The sequence below is a fragment of the Cynocephalus volans genome, chromosome 11 (assembly GCF_027409185.1).
Source record: "Cynocephalus volans isolate mCynVol1 chromosome 11, mCynVol1.pri, whole genome shotgun sequence".
In the NCBI taxonomy this organism is placed as follows: domain Eukaryota; kingdom Metazoa; phylum Chordata; class Mammalia; order Dermoptera; family Cynocephalidae; genus Cynocephalus; species Cynocephalus volans.
Genome location: NC_084470.1, coordinates 6930520 through 6949954, shown reverse-complemented (window position 1 = coordinate 6949954; position 19435 = coordinate 6930520). Strand labels below are relative to the sequence as shown.

Below are 19435 nucleotides of genomic sequence, written 5' to 3'. Positions count from 1 at the left end.
GCTGAGTGCTGGTCACGAAAAAAAAGACCAAAAAAAAAAAAAAAAAAAAAAAAAAAAAAGCTTAAACATGGTGAGGTTATCACCTACCATCCTTCCTTTAAAAATATTTTACTAATGTTGATAAGTGTTTCTGGAAATGAGCACTCAAACAGCTGATGAAAATATAAGTTGCTACATTTCTTGGAGCTAGTTTCCTAAGATACATTCAAAGCACACAGATTTGTTTAGGAAGACTTTCATCCCATCCTTATTTACAATTGTCCAGTGGGGGGAACTGGTTAGATGAATCACACAGCAATTAAAGCTAAGGTGGAGAAGAGTAGCCTATGACACAGAAAATGCACCCAGCATACAGTTACCTGAGCCAAGCTGAGTAGTAAACGAACAGAGAGAGTGAAAATACTGCAAAGTGTGAACAAAGATATCATTTAAGTGGTGATATTCCAGTCCATGCTCATATTTTTCTTCATGCATTTCTGAATTTCCCAATGAGCACGTACTTTGTTTTATAAAAATAAATAAAAACAAGTTTAAGACAGAGGAAAGCAGGGAATTACATAGAAAGCTCTGAGGTCTCAGGCTGTAGTGAACAGGCCATCTGGATGCTGCTTAAGCGAGAGGGGCCCTGCATTCCTTAGACTCCTTTAAGGTTCCATTTTTACTGAAAATCCTTCTTAAATGCATCCTTTTATTTTACTTTCTTCTAAAATCCTGTGAACTTAAAGTGAATGCTATAGAGACAGAATATTCAAGGTGGAAAGCTCTTTAAATCATATGACCCAAGTTAATAACTACTATATAATGAACCATCTCATCTTCCTTAGACGATGCAGCATCTTATCCAAGTGTCCCTGGGAAGGCTTCATACCCTGCTGCATCTGAACCCTGCAGCCTAACTCTTTAGTAACAATGCTCCCCAGCTTCTGCCTATAAATTCCATTCTCAAAGAATAAATTACAAATATGGGTTACTTGAGAGGTTCAGTGTTTAGGAGTCTGGTAATCAAACTTTACTGTACTCTTGGTTTTCTTTTTCCACTCCAAAAAGTTTAAAGCAATTAAATTAGCATCAAAGAAATTTGCAAAAGTTCCAAATGAAGCCATGATGAAATATAACGACCTAAAACCAGATGCCAAAGAGAAAGCTACGCAAAGCACTCTAGGAGGATGGGCTGAGAGGAGTTATTCACACACAAGTCAAAATTCTCCCACTAGCAGCCACACGCAAGGACTCCAGGAAGAAGCATGCAGGAACACTGTGTCCATAATAGATGATACCAGCTCTAAATCAAGAAAACAAACATTCGGATTTCAGAGCATTAACTCCTATTGTAGTGACTACCTGTAATTATCAGCAATTCACCAAAAATTGGGCAAACATCTCCCTGGATCTTCACCCAAAACTGACAGCTCTAGAGTACTCTTCGAAATACCCAGAGTTGTTTTTGAGTCAACAATGTGATGGCACATTTTGGCCTAAACAAAATTTTCAGTGGCTTTTAACCCAAGATGGACACATACATGTGATTTACATAATTTAATTTAAAGAGAATTCTGATTTTCCCTTTCTAAACTTAGATTATACTAAGTCATTCCTTTCAAGCACATCTTATTAATGGGACATCTTTCCTTTTATTTTACTTTCTTCTAAAATCCTGTGAACTTAAAGTGAATGTTATAGAGACAGACTATTCAAGGTGGAAAGCTCTTTAAATCATATGACCCAAGTCCATCATTTTCAGAGATACAGTGATGTGCAAGCAGTCTCTTTTGAATTCTTAACATGCAGCCCCTACAAAGTTAGCTGGATTACCACCATGGTTATCACATCACACTGCATATGACAAAGATTCAGTTTCACGTTCCCAAAGTGCTGGCAGGCTCTCTCCTTATAGACAATCATCCCTTCAAAGAGCAATTCTAATCATGCAAGCAATACTTTTCCAGAGAAAGTTGAGTTAGAGCTCCAAAATGTACCTGTAGGTGACAGCCTCTGGCAAACAATGGGTCACAAATCTCTTTAATAACGTGAAAAAAGAGAGAATAGGCCCATGGACATAGAGCTTTGCATAAGATAATTGCAAAGGGTTCAACCATTCTCTGAAGCCTGTCCATAAACCTTAACGGTTCCTGGATTGCCAGTCAAGCCCCTGCCGTAGAACGCGATTCGTTGCTCTTAGATACCATGCTCGTATTGAGGTAGCTGCCTCTGTGGTCAGTGGTACTTGTTCATAACTACATGGAGGCAGGAACTGGGCTTTCCTAGGACTTCAAAAATTGACATTACCTGCATGTGAAAAAAACTTCTATGAAAATGCAATTCTTTTGTTTTTTAAAGCACAAATAATTTCTCATTTCTATTCAAAAAGGAAAGGCCCCCCATGTTACAATAAGGTACGAAATTACACTAGCATTTATACGTAAGATTTATATTTGTATCATTAATATACCCAAGTATTACAAAGTTTCTATACTTAATAAACACAGACTTTCTTCCCATTCCCAAGTCACCACCCCCAGCAGTTTGAATACCATACATCTAGTGGGGAATAGTGACCTAGCAATATTTTGTAGCCTAGCTCCAGCTAATATAACCACTTCTTTATTAAGATAAGAAAGAGTTTTTCTTCTCTACAACTCACTCCCAACCCTTTTGAAAGAATAGTAAACAAAAGGAATGTATTTTTAAATAAAATTATATAGTTTCTTAACAAAAACATGGAGAGGTAAGAGACATGCAAACCACCTTCTTATCCCTCTTTTCCTTGTGATGTACTATTGTTGAAGAAATCAAAGTATAGATGCTTTGCAGATATCCAGGTCAAGGCCTAGCAGCAGGCACATATAAGACCATGGTCTCCCCCTCCAATCTAAGAAAAAACCAAACCCAACAGGAGTACTACCTTGTGCTAAACCAACACTAGTCACCAGCAAGAACAAGCAACGACAGAAAATGTTCTGCTGTAACAAAGCACACCACCACTCCCATATTACCTAGCCTCCTTAATCTTTGGATTCGCCAATGTTCAACCAACATATATGGTGCTATGCATGTATGAATACACTTGCATACATATATGTGAAAGATAGATGGATAGTTGGATGAACAGACAGATATTTCTAAGCATCTTTTTTTCTCAATTCACCCAGTTATTTGATGTCAAGTTGATGGATGAAAATATTTGGATTTTGTGTAAAACTGATCAAAGAAAGTGGTTTGAATTTATGTGAAAAAGTTTCCCATTAAGACGGCAGCTATTTTTTTCAAGCACAATTCCTTTTAATTGTGGAAAAGAGCCCAAAGGCTTTGTCAAGGGGCACATGTTTTCTATAAATCAAAACATAAATAAATGTGAGATTATTTCACTGGGCATACATATGGTTTTTGCTAAGTCAACTCTATTTATAAAACACTGTTAGCCTACGCAGGAACTGCTGTCAACATTTATAGGAAAGGAATTTTTCTACTGCTCTGAAACTTGCCAGAATTTGAAAACAAGCCTAGAAACATTAGTTTTTAAAGACAGATTTGATTCAGACTTAATGTGAAGTGGGCCACTGTGTGTTTTCTAGTTTTTAAACGCTGAAGAAATCTTCAATTGAATATTAGATTCATATTTTACTAGGAAATGTTTACACTGCTGGAAGTTCCATTATTTTAACCATGCCACCGTGATATTCTTTCTAGAAGTTCTCTTTTGGTTATTGGTGAGGGTCTCAGATTATTTTTCTTTTCACTGCCAATAGAACACAAAATGTTCCATGAAAGCGGAGTCCTTGACACTCACGAAAACTTAGTATTCACAACTGCCACACCGTCTTCTCCCAGAGACCCCTCTGCATGATCTCTTTTCCTCGTAAAAACTTACCCTGGACTACAAACACCATTGTCAGTCTTACCCAGAGAGCAGTTCTCAAAACAACATTTTTTGTGAAAGAACTGGCTGCAAGCAAGCATGAAGCAAGAGTCCTTGACGACCAACAGCTAATCAAATAAGGTAACGGTCACCTTAATAATCTTTTACAATCTCCATTTTCCATTCAACTTTTCTTTCTTGGGCTTCAGTGCCTTCCAAAACAGAATTTTTTCCATTGCTTTTACGATCAATCCCTACTCCTGGTGGATCTAAGCCAGTGCTTACAGTACAGCAGTGAGCAGCTCTAGGAGGAGACCTCTCACTCTTGCTCTCTCTTGTTTTTTTCATTATTTCCTTTTAAGTTGCATCCCTTCCACTTGCAAGATCTGTCACCTCCTGACATGAAATGCATTTGTTTTTATTTTTAAAGATAAATATGCACACAGAAATCAGTCATCCTCTTGAATAGCAAGGGGAAAATGTTAGATCCATAAAATTACTTAAAAGATTTTAAAATCTGCATATGAAACACCTAAATTTCCAAGTTAATAAAACATTTAAATATATTTAATTATTACATAATATGCAATTATCTGTATATGATTAAATTGCTTTGGAAGCAATGCAAATGTCTTAGCTTCCAAATATTTGTCCCAATTTATATGTAGAATTCTCAAATACTTAACCCAATCTACATAGAGAATTCTATTTCTTTGCAGTATATTTAAAGGGAAAGGTTGCGTATATGGTTTCAATAAGCTTAAAAATAGTCACAGATAGACAGGAAAAACACAGCGTTGCCTGTGTCATTCATTTTTGTAATTTTGCTGATTAAGAGCCAGCTACCTAAATAGTAGACACTACTGAATTTGAAATTATAAGGAAAGGCCAAATTCTCCAGGTCTTCTGTTCCTAATCAATCACCAGAGATCAGTGACATCATTAGTGCCTTTGATCACAGCTCCTCTTTCAAGCTCAAATGGGACTGGATTGATCCTTGCTGGCAGAGAATGGAGGAACACCTAGGAACACAATTCGCCCTGAAACATGAGAAGTCATCACATCTCTTCCCCTCCTTCAAGAGGAACAGAGAGCACATTCCAGAGCAGCCCCACACCAAACAATAGAGCCATCTCATTAAATCCAAACCTAATTCCCGTCTTACTAGGATTCCCAAAGCACTTTAAGAGAGGAAGGGACGATAAGCTACTTTTCTTTCAAAGACCCTAGGTTATGAACCCTACAGTTTAGTTGATCTTACCCAATATACCTACTGGGGACAAGACCCAAATCCCTTCCCCATGGCAGGGGGAGAAGGGCCTGTGGATGTTTTTTTTTCCATTTTCCCCAGTACGAAACACAAACAATGCAGAACTTCCTCCTTCCACTTCTGAATTTTACTTAATGAAACAAGTAATATTTTAAAAATAAATTTTACTTAAATTTTCAAGAATTTTTACTTGAAACCCACTAGTTCGTCTACATTAGCCAAAGAGAAAGTCTTGAACGTAACGTAGACCTCTGCAGTTTCACAACACTTGGGCGGCAGCCACTCGGAATGCTCCCATCCGACATGGTCCCTTTGGAAATGAAAAGTTCTAACTGATCTTTACGACCTCAGTTCCATTGTTGTTTATTTTTTTATCGCCTCCTTATTTGTGGTACCAGTCTAATTGAGCTTCGGGAGCAGTGGTAGAATGTAGTTTATTATCTCCCTCATCAGGTGATCAATGATTTCATTAATAAGACAGATAACAAAACTGTCATATCATCGACACTGTTATGAAAGATGATCCTGGCTTCCCACTCCATTTTCCAAGGTCTGGGGTTCTCTGTGGCAGCTCTGAGTCCATTCAATATTTCCCACAGACAGAGAAAAGTGAAAATCCATTTTGAAACCAATTTCAATTAGGATCCAGAAGCTGTTATCACAGGTGTCGCAGAACGGGTCCATAAGTGGAAACGTCGCCTATCCATTCTGAAATGAAACCTTATCAGGGGCTACAAAGATGGCTGGGGACAGCCTATCTGTAAATTACTTTTCGTCCTGTGTTAACTCAACCTTAGTTCTGTCATATGGAATTCCTTCCATCCACTAGTAATAATCTAATGACTAACTAGACACAGCACCCAAACGGCGTTCAGCCGAGCAGGGCCGTCCCCTCAAACATGGGTACGGATGCAAGCAGATTCAGACCTGCAGGCCAGCAAGGGGACAGGCAACCTTTAAATGGTAGAGCTAAAAGTTTATTACGGGAAATAAAAGAAGCCCGTCTCCACCCATTGCATTCCTGGTGATTTTTCAATTGCAAACTCCAAAGCCCCGTTATTTCATTAATGCAGCACCCAAGTAGTGAGGCTTTTCTCTCACATCTTTCAGTCTCCTTTCAGCAAATTATCCCATGACGGCGGATTTATTCAGTCAAAGACCTTGGACTTTGAGAGGCAACAAAAGAATCAAGAGACTTTCTGGTCCACCTGCCTGGCGAGTGATGAGGCAGGGAAAAGTCTCCCCCAGAGAAACCAATCAAACCATTGTGCGGCACAGTCAGACCTTTTCAACTGTCACGCCAGAGAGCAGGGGAGGAGATGAAAGGGCTCAGATGAAGCTACCATTTGCAGAACCATGTGGGAATGGTCTCCTAAGATTTAATAATTGGGATGGAACTCAACTTTCTACAAGTAAAGGAAAAAGAAAAAAAAATAAAATAAAGGAAGGAATAAAGAGGCCAAGAAGAGGTAAGAGTCAAAGAAAGGGAAAAAAGAGCGAGAGAGAAAAAAAAATAGCAGCCTAAGTTGTACTAGGAATAACTTTTACAAAGAAATTTCCCTACCTGAGATAAAGTCCTATCTATAAAAGTAAAGGAGAGAGAGGAAAGGGGAAAAATATTCCAAAAAGGAAGACAAGAAGGAAGACAGAAAGAAAGATTTAGGAAAGCCTTCGATATTTTTCCTCTAGGTTATAACTGCATTAAATGTTCAGATTCTAATTTTCTCATGAATTTATTTTAAAGTAGGATAAACAACAACAAAGGCCCTATTGATATGGCTGCCTTGTAATTTCAATAAAAAATGGAATTTTAAATTAGTCAAAATATATACTCAAAAAAGAATTAAACTGGCAAACACCCTAGGTTGTATATTTCTGAGCAGTTTTCAAAAACATTTTAGTTCTACTAGAAACTGAACATTTTGCCATTTTTAAATGGAAGAATAAAAAAACCTAACAGTATATACTGCTAATAGGATCTTTAAAATCATGGATTTTTTTATACATGACATAAATACGATATCAAGAAGCTACTGCGGCTCCTATGCTTTCTATTATTACTGGTGACTCATACGGTATGTATTACTAAGCTGAGTTTAAAGCACAAGTATCTGTCGAAATTTGGGGGGTCCTGGAACTGTTCTGTGTCTTGATTGTAGCGGTGGTGACATGACTTTATAGATTTGTCAAAACTCATAGATCTATGCACCACAAAGAGCAAGTTTTACTGTATGGAATAAAAAATAAATGTAAACTAAAGCAGACGAATTTGGAAATGTTTCCATGTAAACAAGCTATCAGGGGCTACAGAGGTTTTTGGCTTTTACCATCACCTTGTTTCCCACAAGCTGCCTGGAAAAGCAAGGCCTCCCCCAACTTGATAGAAAAGCAAGGCCTCCCCCAACTCGATAGGGTCAGAGTGATAGGTAGCAGAAGGCCACCTCCCCACAGGGGGATTTTCCTCCCACAATCACCATTTGCCCCTTGTGCTTCCAAGTGGTTGTTTCTGATTCTGACCAGTTTGTTTCCAGAAATTTAAAATACCCACATCACTTGATCACAAGTAATCAAAGGCAACCCGGAAACCTTCCACAAGCAAAACACATCATGCTGTGGCTTCTTTTTACTCCCAAGTTTAGAAAACTGTGGCAAAATGGGAGTGATTCTTATTCCTGATTTATCTCAGCACCAGGAATTGTTCTTTTAGAGAAGAAATCTAAAAGCTAAATACAAGAGGAAAAAAAAGAACTGTGCCCTTAAGGAAGCACCTTAGTACAAAATTACTGATTTTATCTGATAATTTCAATGAGTATTTGTGAATGAGAAGTAAACCCTAAAAGCATTTGACTTGTTAAATCCAAACTTGTGCCAATTTCAGGACCAGTTGAGGCACTGTTCCCTGACACCAGCTCCTATCTTCTGGCCTAACCACCACATGTAAGGAATTTCTGATAGTCAATACCTTCTAATTTTCTTAATCAGATGAAATCTTAAACAAATGATGTTATGCTGAACAGAGTGAGACGAAACATATCAATGAATTAAATTCTCCCAAATTATATCCAGAAGAGTCTATTATTATTACTAACAATAGCTAACATGTTTGGGTAGTCACTGTGCCAGAGTCAGAGAAGTAAACTGCATAACCCAAGATCACACAGCAATTACATGGCAGGGCTAGGGTTCAAACTCTGGAGAGATAGACAAACCAGGTGCCACTCTCAAGAAGTTAACTAAAATGTAAAATTTAAGTGTTATGTAGAGGAAGAAGGGATAAATAGGTGGAGCACGGGAATTCTTAGGGCAGTGAAACTATTCTGTAGATACTGCAATGGTGGATATGTGACATGAATTTGTCAAAACCCATTGAACTGTGTGCAAGGTAGAGTGACCTCAATGTAAACTATGGACTGCAGTTAATAACAGTGTATCAATATTGGTTCCTCAATTGTAACAAATGTGCCACACCAGTATAAGATGTTGTTAATAGCGGAAAACTGTGGGGGGTGGGGGCTGGAGAGAGGAAGTTTATGGGAATTCTATACTTTCTGCTCAATTTTTCTGTAAACCTAAAACTGCTCTAAAATACGAAGTCTATTGATTAAAATAATGACAATAATAATAATAATAATCAACACTAAAAAAGATCAAGTGTTACTAGATAGTTCTAAAAGGACACAAGACCATACGAGGAAAGAAAAAGACAGAGGACATACGTGCATTGGAGAAGAATTTAAACATGCACTGACGTTAGCTCAACATTTGTTCTATGGAGGAACAGAGGACAAAGCAAAGAGCCCTTCTGTTTAGCTGAAGTGTAGTTATGGGATGGGACGGCGCAGTGGTAGCATATCAGACTGGAATTCCAGATTTTAGGAGATATCTAATTATTATTAAGTTAAGGAGTTTGAGCTTTATTCTACAGATAGCTGAGAGTCACAGAAGATTCTAGAGCAAGGGTGTGGTATAAGCAGAAATGTAATAAGATTAATCTGGCAGGAGCAAGTCCACTGCATGAGAAGAGTGGAGACCAAAGCAAAGTGGCTGGAGAGAAAGCCACTTCAATGGCCTGGGCATGAGGCTGTGAGGGATTAAATAGCACAGTGCAGTCGGGTGGCCTGAAGGGACACATGGGTGAATAATTAGAGGAAAATCTAACAGGACCTCAAAACTGGCAGGACATGGAAGTAGGAGAGAGGGAGGGGTCAAGGGTTAGGGTGCGGTTTCAAGCCTGGGTAACCACAGGAAAGGTGATCTACTTAGCCAGAACAAAGAACACGGTGGTAGAAGAGTTCAGGGACATGGGAGTTTGGAGCCCAAGAGAATCAGAGCTCTTGAGAGAATCAGATTATTCATCATCAGTTAGTTGATTTAAAAACAAGAATGCTCTTTAAAAAGGATAAAATCTAAGTCAAATACAGCACAAACCACCTTATAAATGGGTATCATAACCTGACTGGAAACAGTTCACCGCAGAAAAAGAATCAAAAAAGGGGATATACATATACTGTTTCTAACGCAATGACATATAGTCAGCACAACATTTGTTTTCAAGGTTAAAGAAACTAAAATAAATTTTCCTAAAATTATCTTCTCTATTTTCTGATTCAAGAAGGCATTTAGAAGGAAGGTACATAAACTTTTTTTTTAATTCATCCTTTCTCAAGATGTGCAAACTTGCTCATGTTTGGGATTTGTAAAACATCTTGAACTATTTTTCAAACATTTGAGTCCAGCAAATTCACCATTACTTTTGCCAGACATTTTTTCCTTAATTTGAAAACCTATGTGTATTTTCAAGAAAACACAATCCTTTTGTTTGGGATTCATAACATTTAACTCATCACCATGCTTTGTCCTAATAGCAATGGCCGACACATTTGCTGAGCTCTTACCATGATGTCTATGGCAAGGCACAGGGACTGCCTCACTTAATCCTCCCGAGACCCTGTGAAGCAGTCTAGTTATCATCTTGCTAATCAGATGAGGAGACTGAGACATTGCAAAGTTAACTGCACACACTCACACAGCTAGTCTGTGGCACTGCCAGAACTCCACCCAGGCTTTCAGATTACAATACCTGTGTGAGCTCCTAACCAATACCCTGTAATTTGAAATCCATTTTATCTGAGAGTTCTTTCCATCTGTCATGTGCCAGGAAATTGGATGTGGAAAAGAAAAAAAGGAACTGAACATCTAAAAGGATAAGAAACCTAAAACTGACAACCTATAGTCTTATATGGGAGAACTGCCTGCCCAGTTCCAAGCAGAAATAGGCACATGGACTCAGCATTAAAAAGGTCAAGTAGACAAGAGCTTGGGCTGGAGAACAGCCAATGGATTTCAAACTTTCTGCAAAACTCAGAGCCATCTTACTCCCAGCCAGGAGGCCAACAGAGATCATGACTAACACGTATGTAATGGACAGTATGAAAGCAAGTTGCAAGGCCAGGAAGTAACCAAAAGTTAAAGCAAAAAAGAAAAAAACATCTCTCTAGGTATTTGCAGACCATAGAACTTTCCCCTTAAAACCTCGAAGAATTATTTTTTAAGCAAAGAACCATGCTCTTCTTATTGAAAGACTCAAAGTAAACAGGGAATTTCCTCTCCATTATTAACTTATCAACTTTGGTTTCACTTTGCATCATCATTAGGATAAGAATTTCTGCTTTCTATCACTTCAAGGTATGTTCCCAATAACTATCAGATCCAATAAAAGATCAACACCAAGACCACGGCCTGGATATGTTTATTATTAGTTTCTTTCTGTTTTAAAGCAGAGTAGTAAGTTAATAAGAACTATCAGATTACTCCTTTTAAAAAAATCATGGGCCAAAAGTGAGGCAAAACGCTTCAAATTAAAAAGTCAGTTTTTGCAAATAATTGAAGGAAATTTTATAGGGTAATGAGAACACATAAAACACTGGAATATCTAGATTCAAAAACTCTTATCATTTAGAAAACACATGTAGCTTAGAAAGTAATGAATCCATACCAGAAACAGATTTTTACTTACAGTCTTAGCACATTAACAGACTTGGACATTTTTAAGTCAACAATGACACCCAGTATCCGAATGTTCACTTTATTAGATGCCAAAAACAATCACTTAAATGCAATGGCACTTAAATATTCAGAAAAATGAATGTCATCTCCTTTATTGCTTTCATTTCATAAATAATACTAAAGCTTAAAATCAAACTATGGGCACATGAAACCATACTGTGGTTCCTGCATAAAGACTACTAAAGGCTTTATGTGCTGATATAGGTTAAGTGTTGCAAAAATCAAATTTGGCCTATCTTTTTTTCCCATACAAGATCTAGAACATAGTTCTTCATTTGTGTTATTTTTAAAAACTTTTTTGTGTTACTTTAATTTTCAGTGTAGAGTGATAAATCCTTATTTAAAATGCTGTTCACAGTTATTGAACCATGCAGTTTGGGTTGTGTATATGTGTGTGTTTAAACAAAACTCTATACGAATGCTATTCTAGAAACAGATACTCAGCTGAGAAAAGGAAGAAAACAGATCTGTAGGGACATGCAGTGGAATGTGCGTGGTCTGGCTGGTAAGCTCACAATCAAAAACAAATTGCGCCACATAACGGCTGGAAAAGTTAATTAAGTCAGCTTAACCAATAACTTAGCCAACAACAAAACTGTTCGTCTGATTTTAATCATGAAATGGTAGGTGGGAGAGAAGATGCATATATTACATTCATTTGGTTCTTGATACCGGACTCATTTTTAACTGTTCAGTTACAAATTGATGAATTTCAGAGCTTTGTAAAGAAAGCATAAGAACCCTCAGAAACAGTAGCACCACTAGTACCTGTTATAGCATCTAAATGATTCTATTTTCCTTTTTGTGAATAACCCTCAGTGTAGGCATTCTAGCTTTTCTGAAATGTTTGCAGAGAGAAAGAAAAGACAGAAAGAGACAGATAGACAGATGGACAGAAGGATGGTGGCCCCAGTGATGCAGCCATCAGCCAGCACATACACAGTCAACCCCATGAGCTCAAGCCCAGACAGGGCCCAGGACAAAAGCCCACACAGCAGTCTCCGTGACCAGGGCTGAGTGTGGTGAGAAGCATGCAACCAGGTTGGGAGCTTGCAGAACCAAGAGGCTCTGCAGTCCCAGCAATCCACACCCCTGAGCATAATTCTTGGACTATAAAGAGGCTCTAAACTAGTTAGATGAGAACTGTAGGGTACAATATACAAAAAGCATTATAATTATTAGTATTCATGTAAAAGAAGAAAAAAGGACTATTTTCTTTTTATATACTTTTTCCTATCTTTAAATTTGTTTGCTTGTTTTCCTGGAATCCTCCTGCGAGGATTTACAATCCATGTTTAAAATCACCACCTCCATTTTTCTTTTATTTGATTGGATCTTTATGTTGTCCCAACATAAAAAGCAGTACATCCTTCAGAAAAAAATGAAAAAATGGTCAGAGTTTACAGGATTTCTAGGACAGCTATCACTCAGGCATGTGCCCCACAAACTTGACTAGTGAGTGTTTGCCCCTACACAGAAGAGGATTTATACACATTTAGGAGGGGATGTGGGCTTCACAGGCATGGGCTGATCAGGGCAGGAAGGCAGTGGACCATGGTTTAGGAAACAGATCTGTGATTATTTCAAAGGACAGGACTAACTTTTTAAAATCAGACTACTCCTCTGGCTAGTTTCTCTCATGGCTTGCCGGCTGCCAGGGGGCTGCTCAGGTTCTTTCTGTTCCCAGTCACCACAACTGGCTCATGAGAGGAACCTGCAGTCAAAGAGAGGATCAAGACAGACGCAGCGGCAAAAACCTCCTGAGCAGCTGTTCTGGTGTGGGGGTGGCAGAGCCACAGTATCTTCATAGAAATGCAACACTGCGCTTACTCTGCTGAGATTCAGGAATAGACTGCCCTGTCTGCAGCCTCCATACACACAGCATCTCCACCAACTTTGTGCTTGCCTGTTCTCACACTCATACACACATGCATGCACACACCCACACTCAAACACTCAACCACACACAACACAGGCATAGTCACACTCCCACACACTCATGCTCCGCACCACCCCCCCCACACAATCTCACACATATACTTACCCACACTTCCCACTCTCACACACTCACATTCAACCACACCCTTGCACACACACAAACTATAAACATAACCAAAAGTTGATGTTTTGTGAAGCATAATACACAGACAGTGTTTATTCCTGCAAAACTACTATTAAAATTACCAAATAACAAACACTATATGTACCGATTCTACTCCTGAAATAATAAATTTGCTAACTTTTACAAATTCCAAGAAAAAAACAATGGTAACATGTTTTTAAGGAGAATTACTCTTTCTATAACCACTCTGGAAGAACGGTGCAAATGTTGTGGTTCAATTCAAATAAGCTCCAGTCCTCCTGACTTTAAACACCACAAATAAAGAGAAATATAAACATGCTTCCATATATATATGAAGTAAATTCATTCTTTTAACTTAGAAATAAGTCTACCTTCCTAAGGATCATAAGTCAGCAGGTTAAACAGTGGCTCCCTCCCTCCCCAGCAGAGCAGCAAGGCACCCTGGAGAGGGCAGGTGAGACACGCAGAGAGCAGCAGCAGGCCCCTAGGAACCTGCCCTGAGAACCTGCAGTTCCGGGCTACCGTTACCTCCCAAAGCAGAGTCTTACATTCCAATTCCATGTAAAAAATTGAAAGTCAATCTAGTAAAATCTTTCTTAAATAAAGAAAATAGAAGCCAAAGGGAGGAAGAAAGAAGCAGGTTAGCTTATGCAAATCAGCATGCTGTGTCCAGTGTCTGGGAAATGGGAGAACAGGCCAGCTCATTCTTTCTGAGGACACATGGAAAAGGGAGTGTAATTTGGGGAGGCCAGGAATGGCTACAAAACCTACAGAAAGCAAAGGCATTAATGGCCTACAGTGGTGGAAAAGTGGGGAAAGGAAATGAAGGTTACCACTAACCTATTCAGTCTGTTTTCACCAGAGGGTCTCTGGAATTTATTTTCAATACTCCATGCTTGAACTGAAATGCTTCTCAACACTTTGCTTAAAATATAAAAATATAACATATAGAAATGGTGGCTCTATGTTATCTCTGAACACAATTACATAAATTAAATTTTGATAAGCCAACAACAAAATCTACATCTCAGATACTATCGTTACCTTGACATCCACCATTATAAATTTTAAAATCCTTTAGAACAGACTACTTAAAGATCCTATCACTAATTTTGACACGACAACTTTTGTGTCTTTTATAATAACTAATTATTCCAACTAGTGTAGAATTTCCATGTGCAATGAAAAGTATTTTGAACTCTTGCCAGACTAATCAAGATGATTTCCAAAATACCAAAACAGGAACCTCCTATAATAAATAGCCTATCATATTTACATCTCAAATTAGAAAATTTGGAGTACCAAAACGGAGACTACTAAAGCCTGCTCATTCCACACTCCCTTACCCCCTCTGCTTTCTTTAGCCTCTCAGAGAATGAGCGTCCAGCTGCAAATGCTCAACACACAGGAGCACAGAGCACACAGAAGCACCTGTGAGCTCGGCTGTGGTCGCCTGTGGCTGCTCACCATTGGAGGTGGTGCTGGAAGCAACGGCTTTCTCGCTGACCTCTGTCCGCGTGGAGCATTTCACTATGGAATGGTCAACTTTTTTCTTCTCAGTGGCCGTGGAGCTGTGGGACTGGGCCTCCATGACGTCTTCTCATTACTTCAGCTCTCTTCACCAGGAACACCTACGGAAAACAACCACGCCATTAACTTCACAAAACGGTGAGAATAGAAAATCTCATTCAAAAGCCCACTTCACCTATCTCCTAAGACAACCCTAGAGTGTTGGCAAATGCAAAATCTGGACAACACTTCTTCACAGGTTTTCTGGCAAAAATGGGTCAAGGTTTTATTAATAAGCCAGTCAAATTCTATCTACACATGTAAAATGAGAACAGAGGGAAATGTCCATAATGTGAGACTTTTCCCCAATTCCTACTGGGCATTTGTTATCAAATGGTCTAAATATCTCAATTTCCAACTATACATAGTATAAAATCCAAGTGTCACATTTCTCTTTTCAGCCACATCTACAAATGTTTCTTTAGGTAGCCAACTTCACAGGAAGGGGCAGTAGGACAATTTCCAGAGCAAGGGAAGGTTTTTAATTATTAATTAGATGTTTTACAGACCATCCAACAATTTCTCATATCCAAGCCCTACTCAAAGTTCTGAAATATGAGGATAATTCAAGCCAAGCAGCCAGTGATCTTTGCTTCTTTCACTAAGATACATGAATTGCAATATGCCTGTTAGTACTAATTCATTCAGGTAAACGATACTCTTTATGCTTTCCTAAAACACAAGAACATTTCAATTCATTTGAGTTACATTTTTAAAACAAACAAAGGTAATAGAACAACATGCTCTCAATCCCACAAGGAACAGTCAAAAGATTGCCAATGGCAAAGACTGGGATCACTTAGGAAATAATAAAACTCAGCTAAAGGCAAGTTCAGTTCATCTGTCTTTCACTAGCTTCATTCATGGGATAATCGCCCTAACTCATCATTCATCAATTTTCACTCTATTTCGTTCATGTTCCTTTTTGCAGTCATGTTCTACACCTACAAAGAATACAAGAAAGATGAAAAGTAGCCTCTCTAGCATGTTTTCTTCAAGCTATCTAGATTGCAACACTCAAGGTGGGCTTTTCTTCAGTCTAGTCATCTCCTTATTTTTCTATATTTAGTTGACACATCATGTTTGGTGTTCAATGAAATCAGCGATTAGTGAAATGAAATAAGCAACTACGAAGCTGACTGAAAAAGTTAAGACAGAAGATGGAATATTTTTAGTCATCTTTAACTCATATTTCCAAAGGAACTGCACATTTTTTACTGTACAATCAACTCCACTTGATCTGGAATTCAAGTAACTAGAAGGCTTAAGCAGAGGCCACATGGCACTGTAGCACCAGTTCCCCCACTAACCTCCATTTCTTTTCTGAGATTATCCAGTGTAATTCACTGTAAAACACACAAGTTATTTAAGAACAGCTTTTGTAGAATGAAAAAGAAAAAAGGAAGCAGTAAGTTAAATTTACATATCAATGGTAAGATCCACTCCAAATTCAGACACATCCCTCAAAGAGCCTTAACAAAGTACAACAGTGAAGGGCTGCAGATTTCCCTTCTGGGGCTGCCACTGCACACAGGTCCCAAGGGCAGGGCCACCTGAATGGCGCTCCCTGGAGCTACCCACCCTCAGTGGTCTCATCTGTTAAATGACAAGAATCACACAGTAGGAGTTGACCATTTTCTTTGGGTTGGGGAAACACATTCTCTTGAAGAATGTGTTAAAAGTTAAGGACCTTTCCCCAGAAAATACCCTTAAACATAAAAGTGTACATTTAATTTCCAAGGGATCACAGACCCTCCAAGCTTTTCCATGAATCAGGATAAGAACCCTTAAAGGAGAAATTTTCAACGGTCCCTTCTTGCACTAACAATCTCAGAATAATTCTTTTATTTTTTTAAGACTTCCCACAATTAATTAAATATCATCTTTAAAGTATGCCATGAGAACAATGCAACCCAATCCACATCGCTGTGTCTCAGCATGGTACAGGAACCATTTGTATCAGTGTTGCTATTGTGCTTGCTAACCTTCAGATTCCTGGGTCCCATCTCCTATGGAATGCATTTGTCAAGTGTTCTACATGTTTATGTTTGCTCATTGCTACACACCCAGTGCAGTAGGTATTCACTGAAGTCTTTGCTGACTGGAGGAACTAATGAATGGACTTCATCCCAAAGTACTGAATTCCAACAGCCTACACAAACCTATCCCAGCACCGACCCCCCGATAATGAACTATTCTTCACCTGGAAAAGTCTATGCTGAACATCCCTCTCCTCCCACCCCTCCGGACTATAAGCTCCGTGAGGACAAGGCTTCTGTCTTTCAGCACCTAGTACACGTAAGAATGTTTACTGAGTGAGCAAATGATCACACGGATGACCCTGTGACTTACATGATTCTTCAGTGTCTTGAATTTCAATCACCATTGACTTAGCTACATACGTTTCCTTAACATTTATACTCAGTGTTTCTTTAAAAACTGGCAAATTATACAAAACCTAAAAACTTTAACAGGAATACCTAATTAATCAAAACACTCCATTCTTAAACACAGGATGAACAGGCATTTTACTATACGATAATTGTTTCCTTCAAAACACATATACAGTTCTATCGGTTGAAATTGGGTAGAGTCTGCTAAGTTAAAGTTGCTAGGGAAACATGCAAATGGACCAAAAAAACAATTAAAAGATGGGATCCTTACTAGGAAATGAGTCTCTTCCTTAGTAGACTGAGCTAATTAACAATAGTCAGGAGGCAAGTTACCAAAGTTCCTTGACAAACTTGGTTTTTGTGGAGTTGTTGGTTTTTCCCCCCAAGGCAAAGGACTTCATTTTAACAAAGCAATAAAACCCTCCAAGTACTCATCACCACAGAGAGAGAGGTTCACGTGAGAAGAGGTAAAGCTCCAGGCACTGACTGAAATCATACTAATTAATGGTCTTAGAGAATACTAATTCCTACCCCCGTTCAAAAAGGATTTTTAAAAAATGGGCCCTTGGTCACTCAAGAGTGACCCTTCTTCTATTTTGACAACTTATTTTTGGATCTCATTAGTTAGTAACTAATTATTTAAAAGTGCGGTTTATGCTTGGAATGGGGCTATAAAAATGGCAACTTGCCAAGGCAGACATCTGCTTCCTGTGTATTCCTATAAATTATATCAGCTTATTTTACAACTCTGTCCCTGTCAGTTATAAAGAAGAAAGTTTTACCATCCAAGACGCCCACACCTCATCTAAAAGTGCCCAAAGAGTCATTGAGCAGAAAAGGGCTGCTGCTTCCAGTTGTGGTGGTGGGTTTTTCATAGAATAGTGAGGGGAGTTTGGAAACTCGGTTCTGGGCTAATCCATTAAAGCATTAGGTATAATACTGACCAATACGAATTCCTCATGGAATCCTAAAACATAATCGGGGCGGGGCTTTTAAATACCTGGAGTTTCTTAAATAATAAAGTTCCATAGTGATAGTGTTAAAACCTGAGTTTCTTAAATCATACAGAACTCACTGAGAACTTACGTATCAAAGAAACATTTTAAGTTCTGCTTCACTGCAAAGACTTTTCTCCGAGGAAACCATGCCACTGTTTTCCACATGTGAATGCGTGGCCCCTGCCCCAGGCTCGTTGCTTACAAGCCCACAGTGCTCTCCTGCGACCCCTTTCACCGCCCAAACATGACATGCAAGATTCGCGGGCCTGCCCCTGGCTTTCCATGCCTAGGAAGGAAAACGCGTGTGGCTGATGTTTGAGTCCCAGTAGTTTGAGCATGGGGGGTGGGGGGACTGCAACCCAGGGAAGCCGCTCGAACAGTACGTGCCTCCGAAAGCCCGGAGTTCATAGGGAAAAGGAGGGATAAACGTTCCTTCCTGAAGGCAAACCGTCAAGGCTGTTCCCATTCAGCTATCCCCGAACCTCCTGTCATCTCCCCAAGGCCTAAACCCAGGGCGCTTTGAATTCCAGGCCCCATTTTAAACCTAATCCTCTCCGACTAGCAACCTGCCCGCAGGCGGGTCCCCTCTCTCTAGGGTACGACCGTGGACCTGCGTCAGCCTCGGCCACCATGGGGCACTTCAGGCTTCCTGGAGCCCTTGCGCCGTGATGCCGGCAGGGACGTCCGCAGCCCAACGTGAGCCAGAGCAACACCGCAGCGGCCACCGAAGCCCTCAGTTCCTGCGGGGACCTACATCTGGAACGGCACTTTGACACAAGCCGCCGCCAGCCGTCCGCCTCAGGGTCGCCACCAGGTCAGCGCCGAGGGGCGTCCGCGCGGCTGTCCCCTCCGGGCCTCCCGAGCGCGCCCCCCGGCGCCCCGCAGCGCGGGCGGCCCGGGCGCGGCGGGCGGCAGCGGGGCCGCAGGGACGACACCCACCGGGAGCACCGGAAAAGTCTCCCAGAACTTGTAACTCGCCGGCTGGTGACCCGGCCCCTCACGTGCTTTTCCTTCTGGGCTGCCGGGGACAGACCCGGGCTGTGCTCGCTGCGGCAGACTCGCGCCTCCTCGGCGGCGGAGGCCGGGGGCGCCGCAGCTCAGCCCGAGCCTCCCGGGTCCTGTGTAGGAAACAGGGAGCACGGAAACCACAACCCCGGGAACGTGGGCAGAAAGCCGCCCTTCCCCGCGGAGGACTCTGCA

At 40.1% G+C, this 19435-nt stretch overlaps 1 protein-coding gene across 1 annotated transcript in view; it reads right to left on the bottom strand.

Moving 5' to 3' along the window:
* GLI3 (GLI family zinc finger 3) overlaps positions 1–19435 on the bottom strand; it is a 263430-nt gene that overhangs the window by 235975 nt on the left and 8020 nt on the right. The window contains exon 2 of the mRNA XM_063113777.1: positions 14743–14906. Coding sequence (XP_062969847.1) covers positions 14743–14866 — 124 coding nt within the window. The 5' untranslated portion in view covers positions 14867–14906. The remainder of the gene's footprint in view (positions 1–14742; positions 14907–19435) is intronic.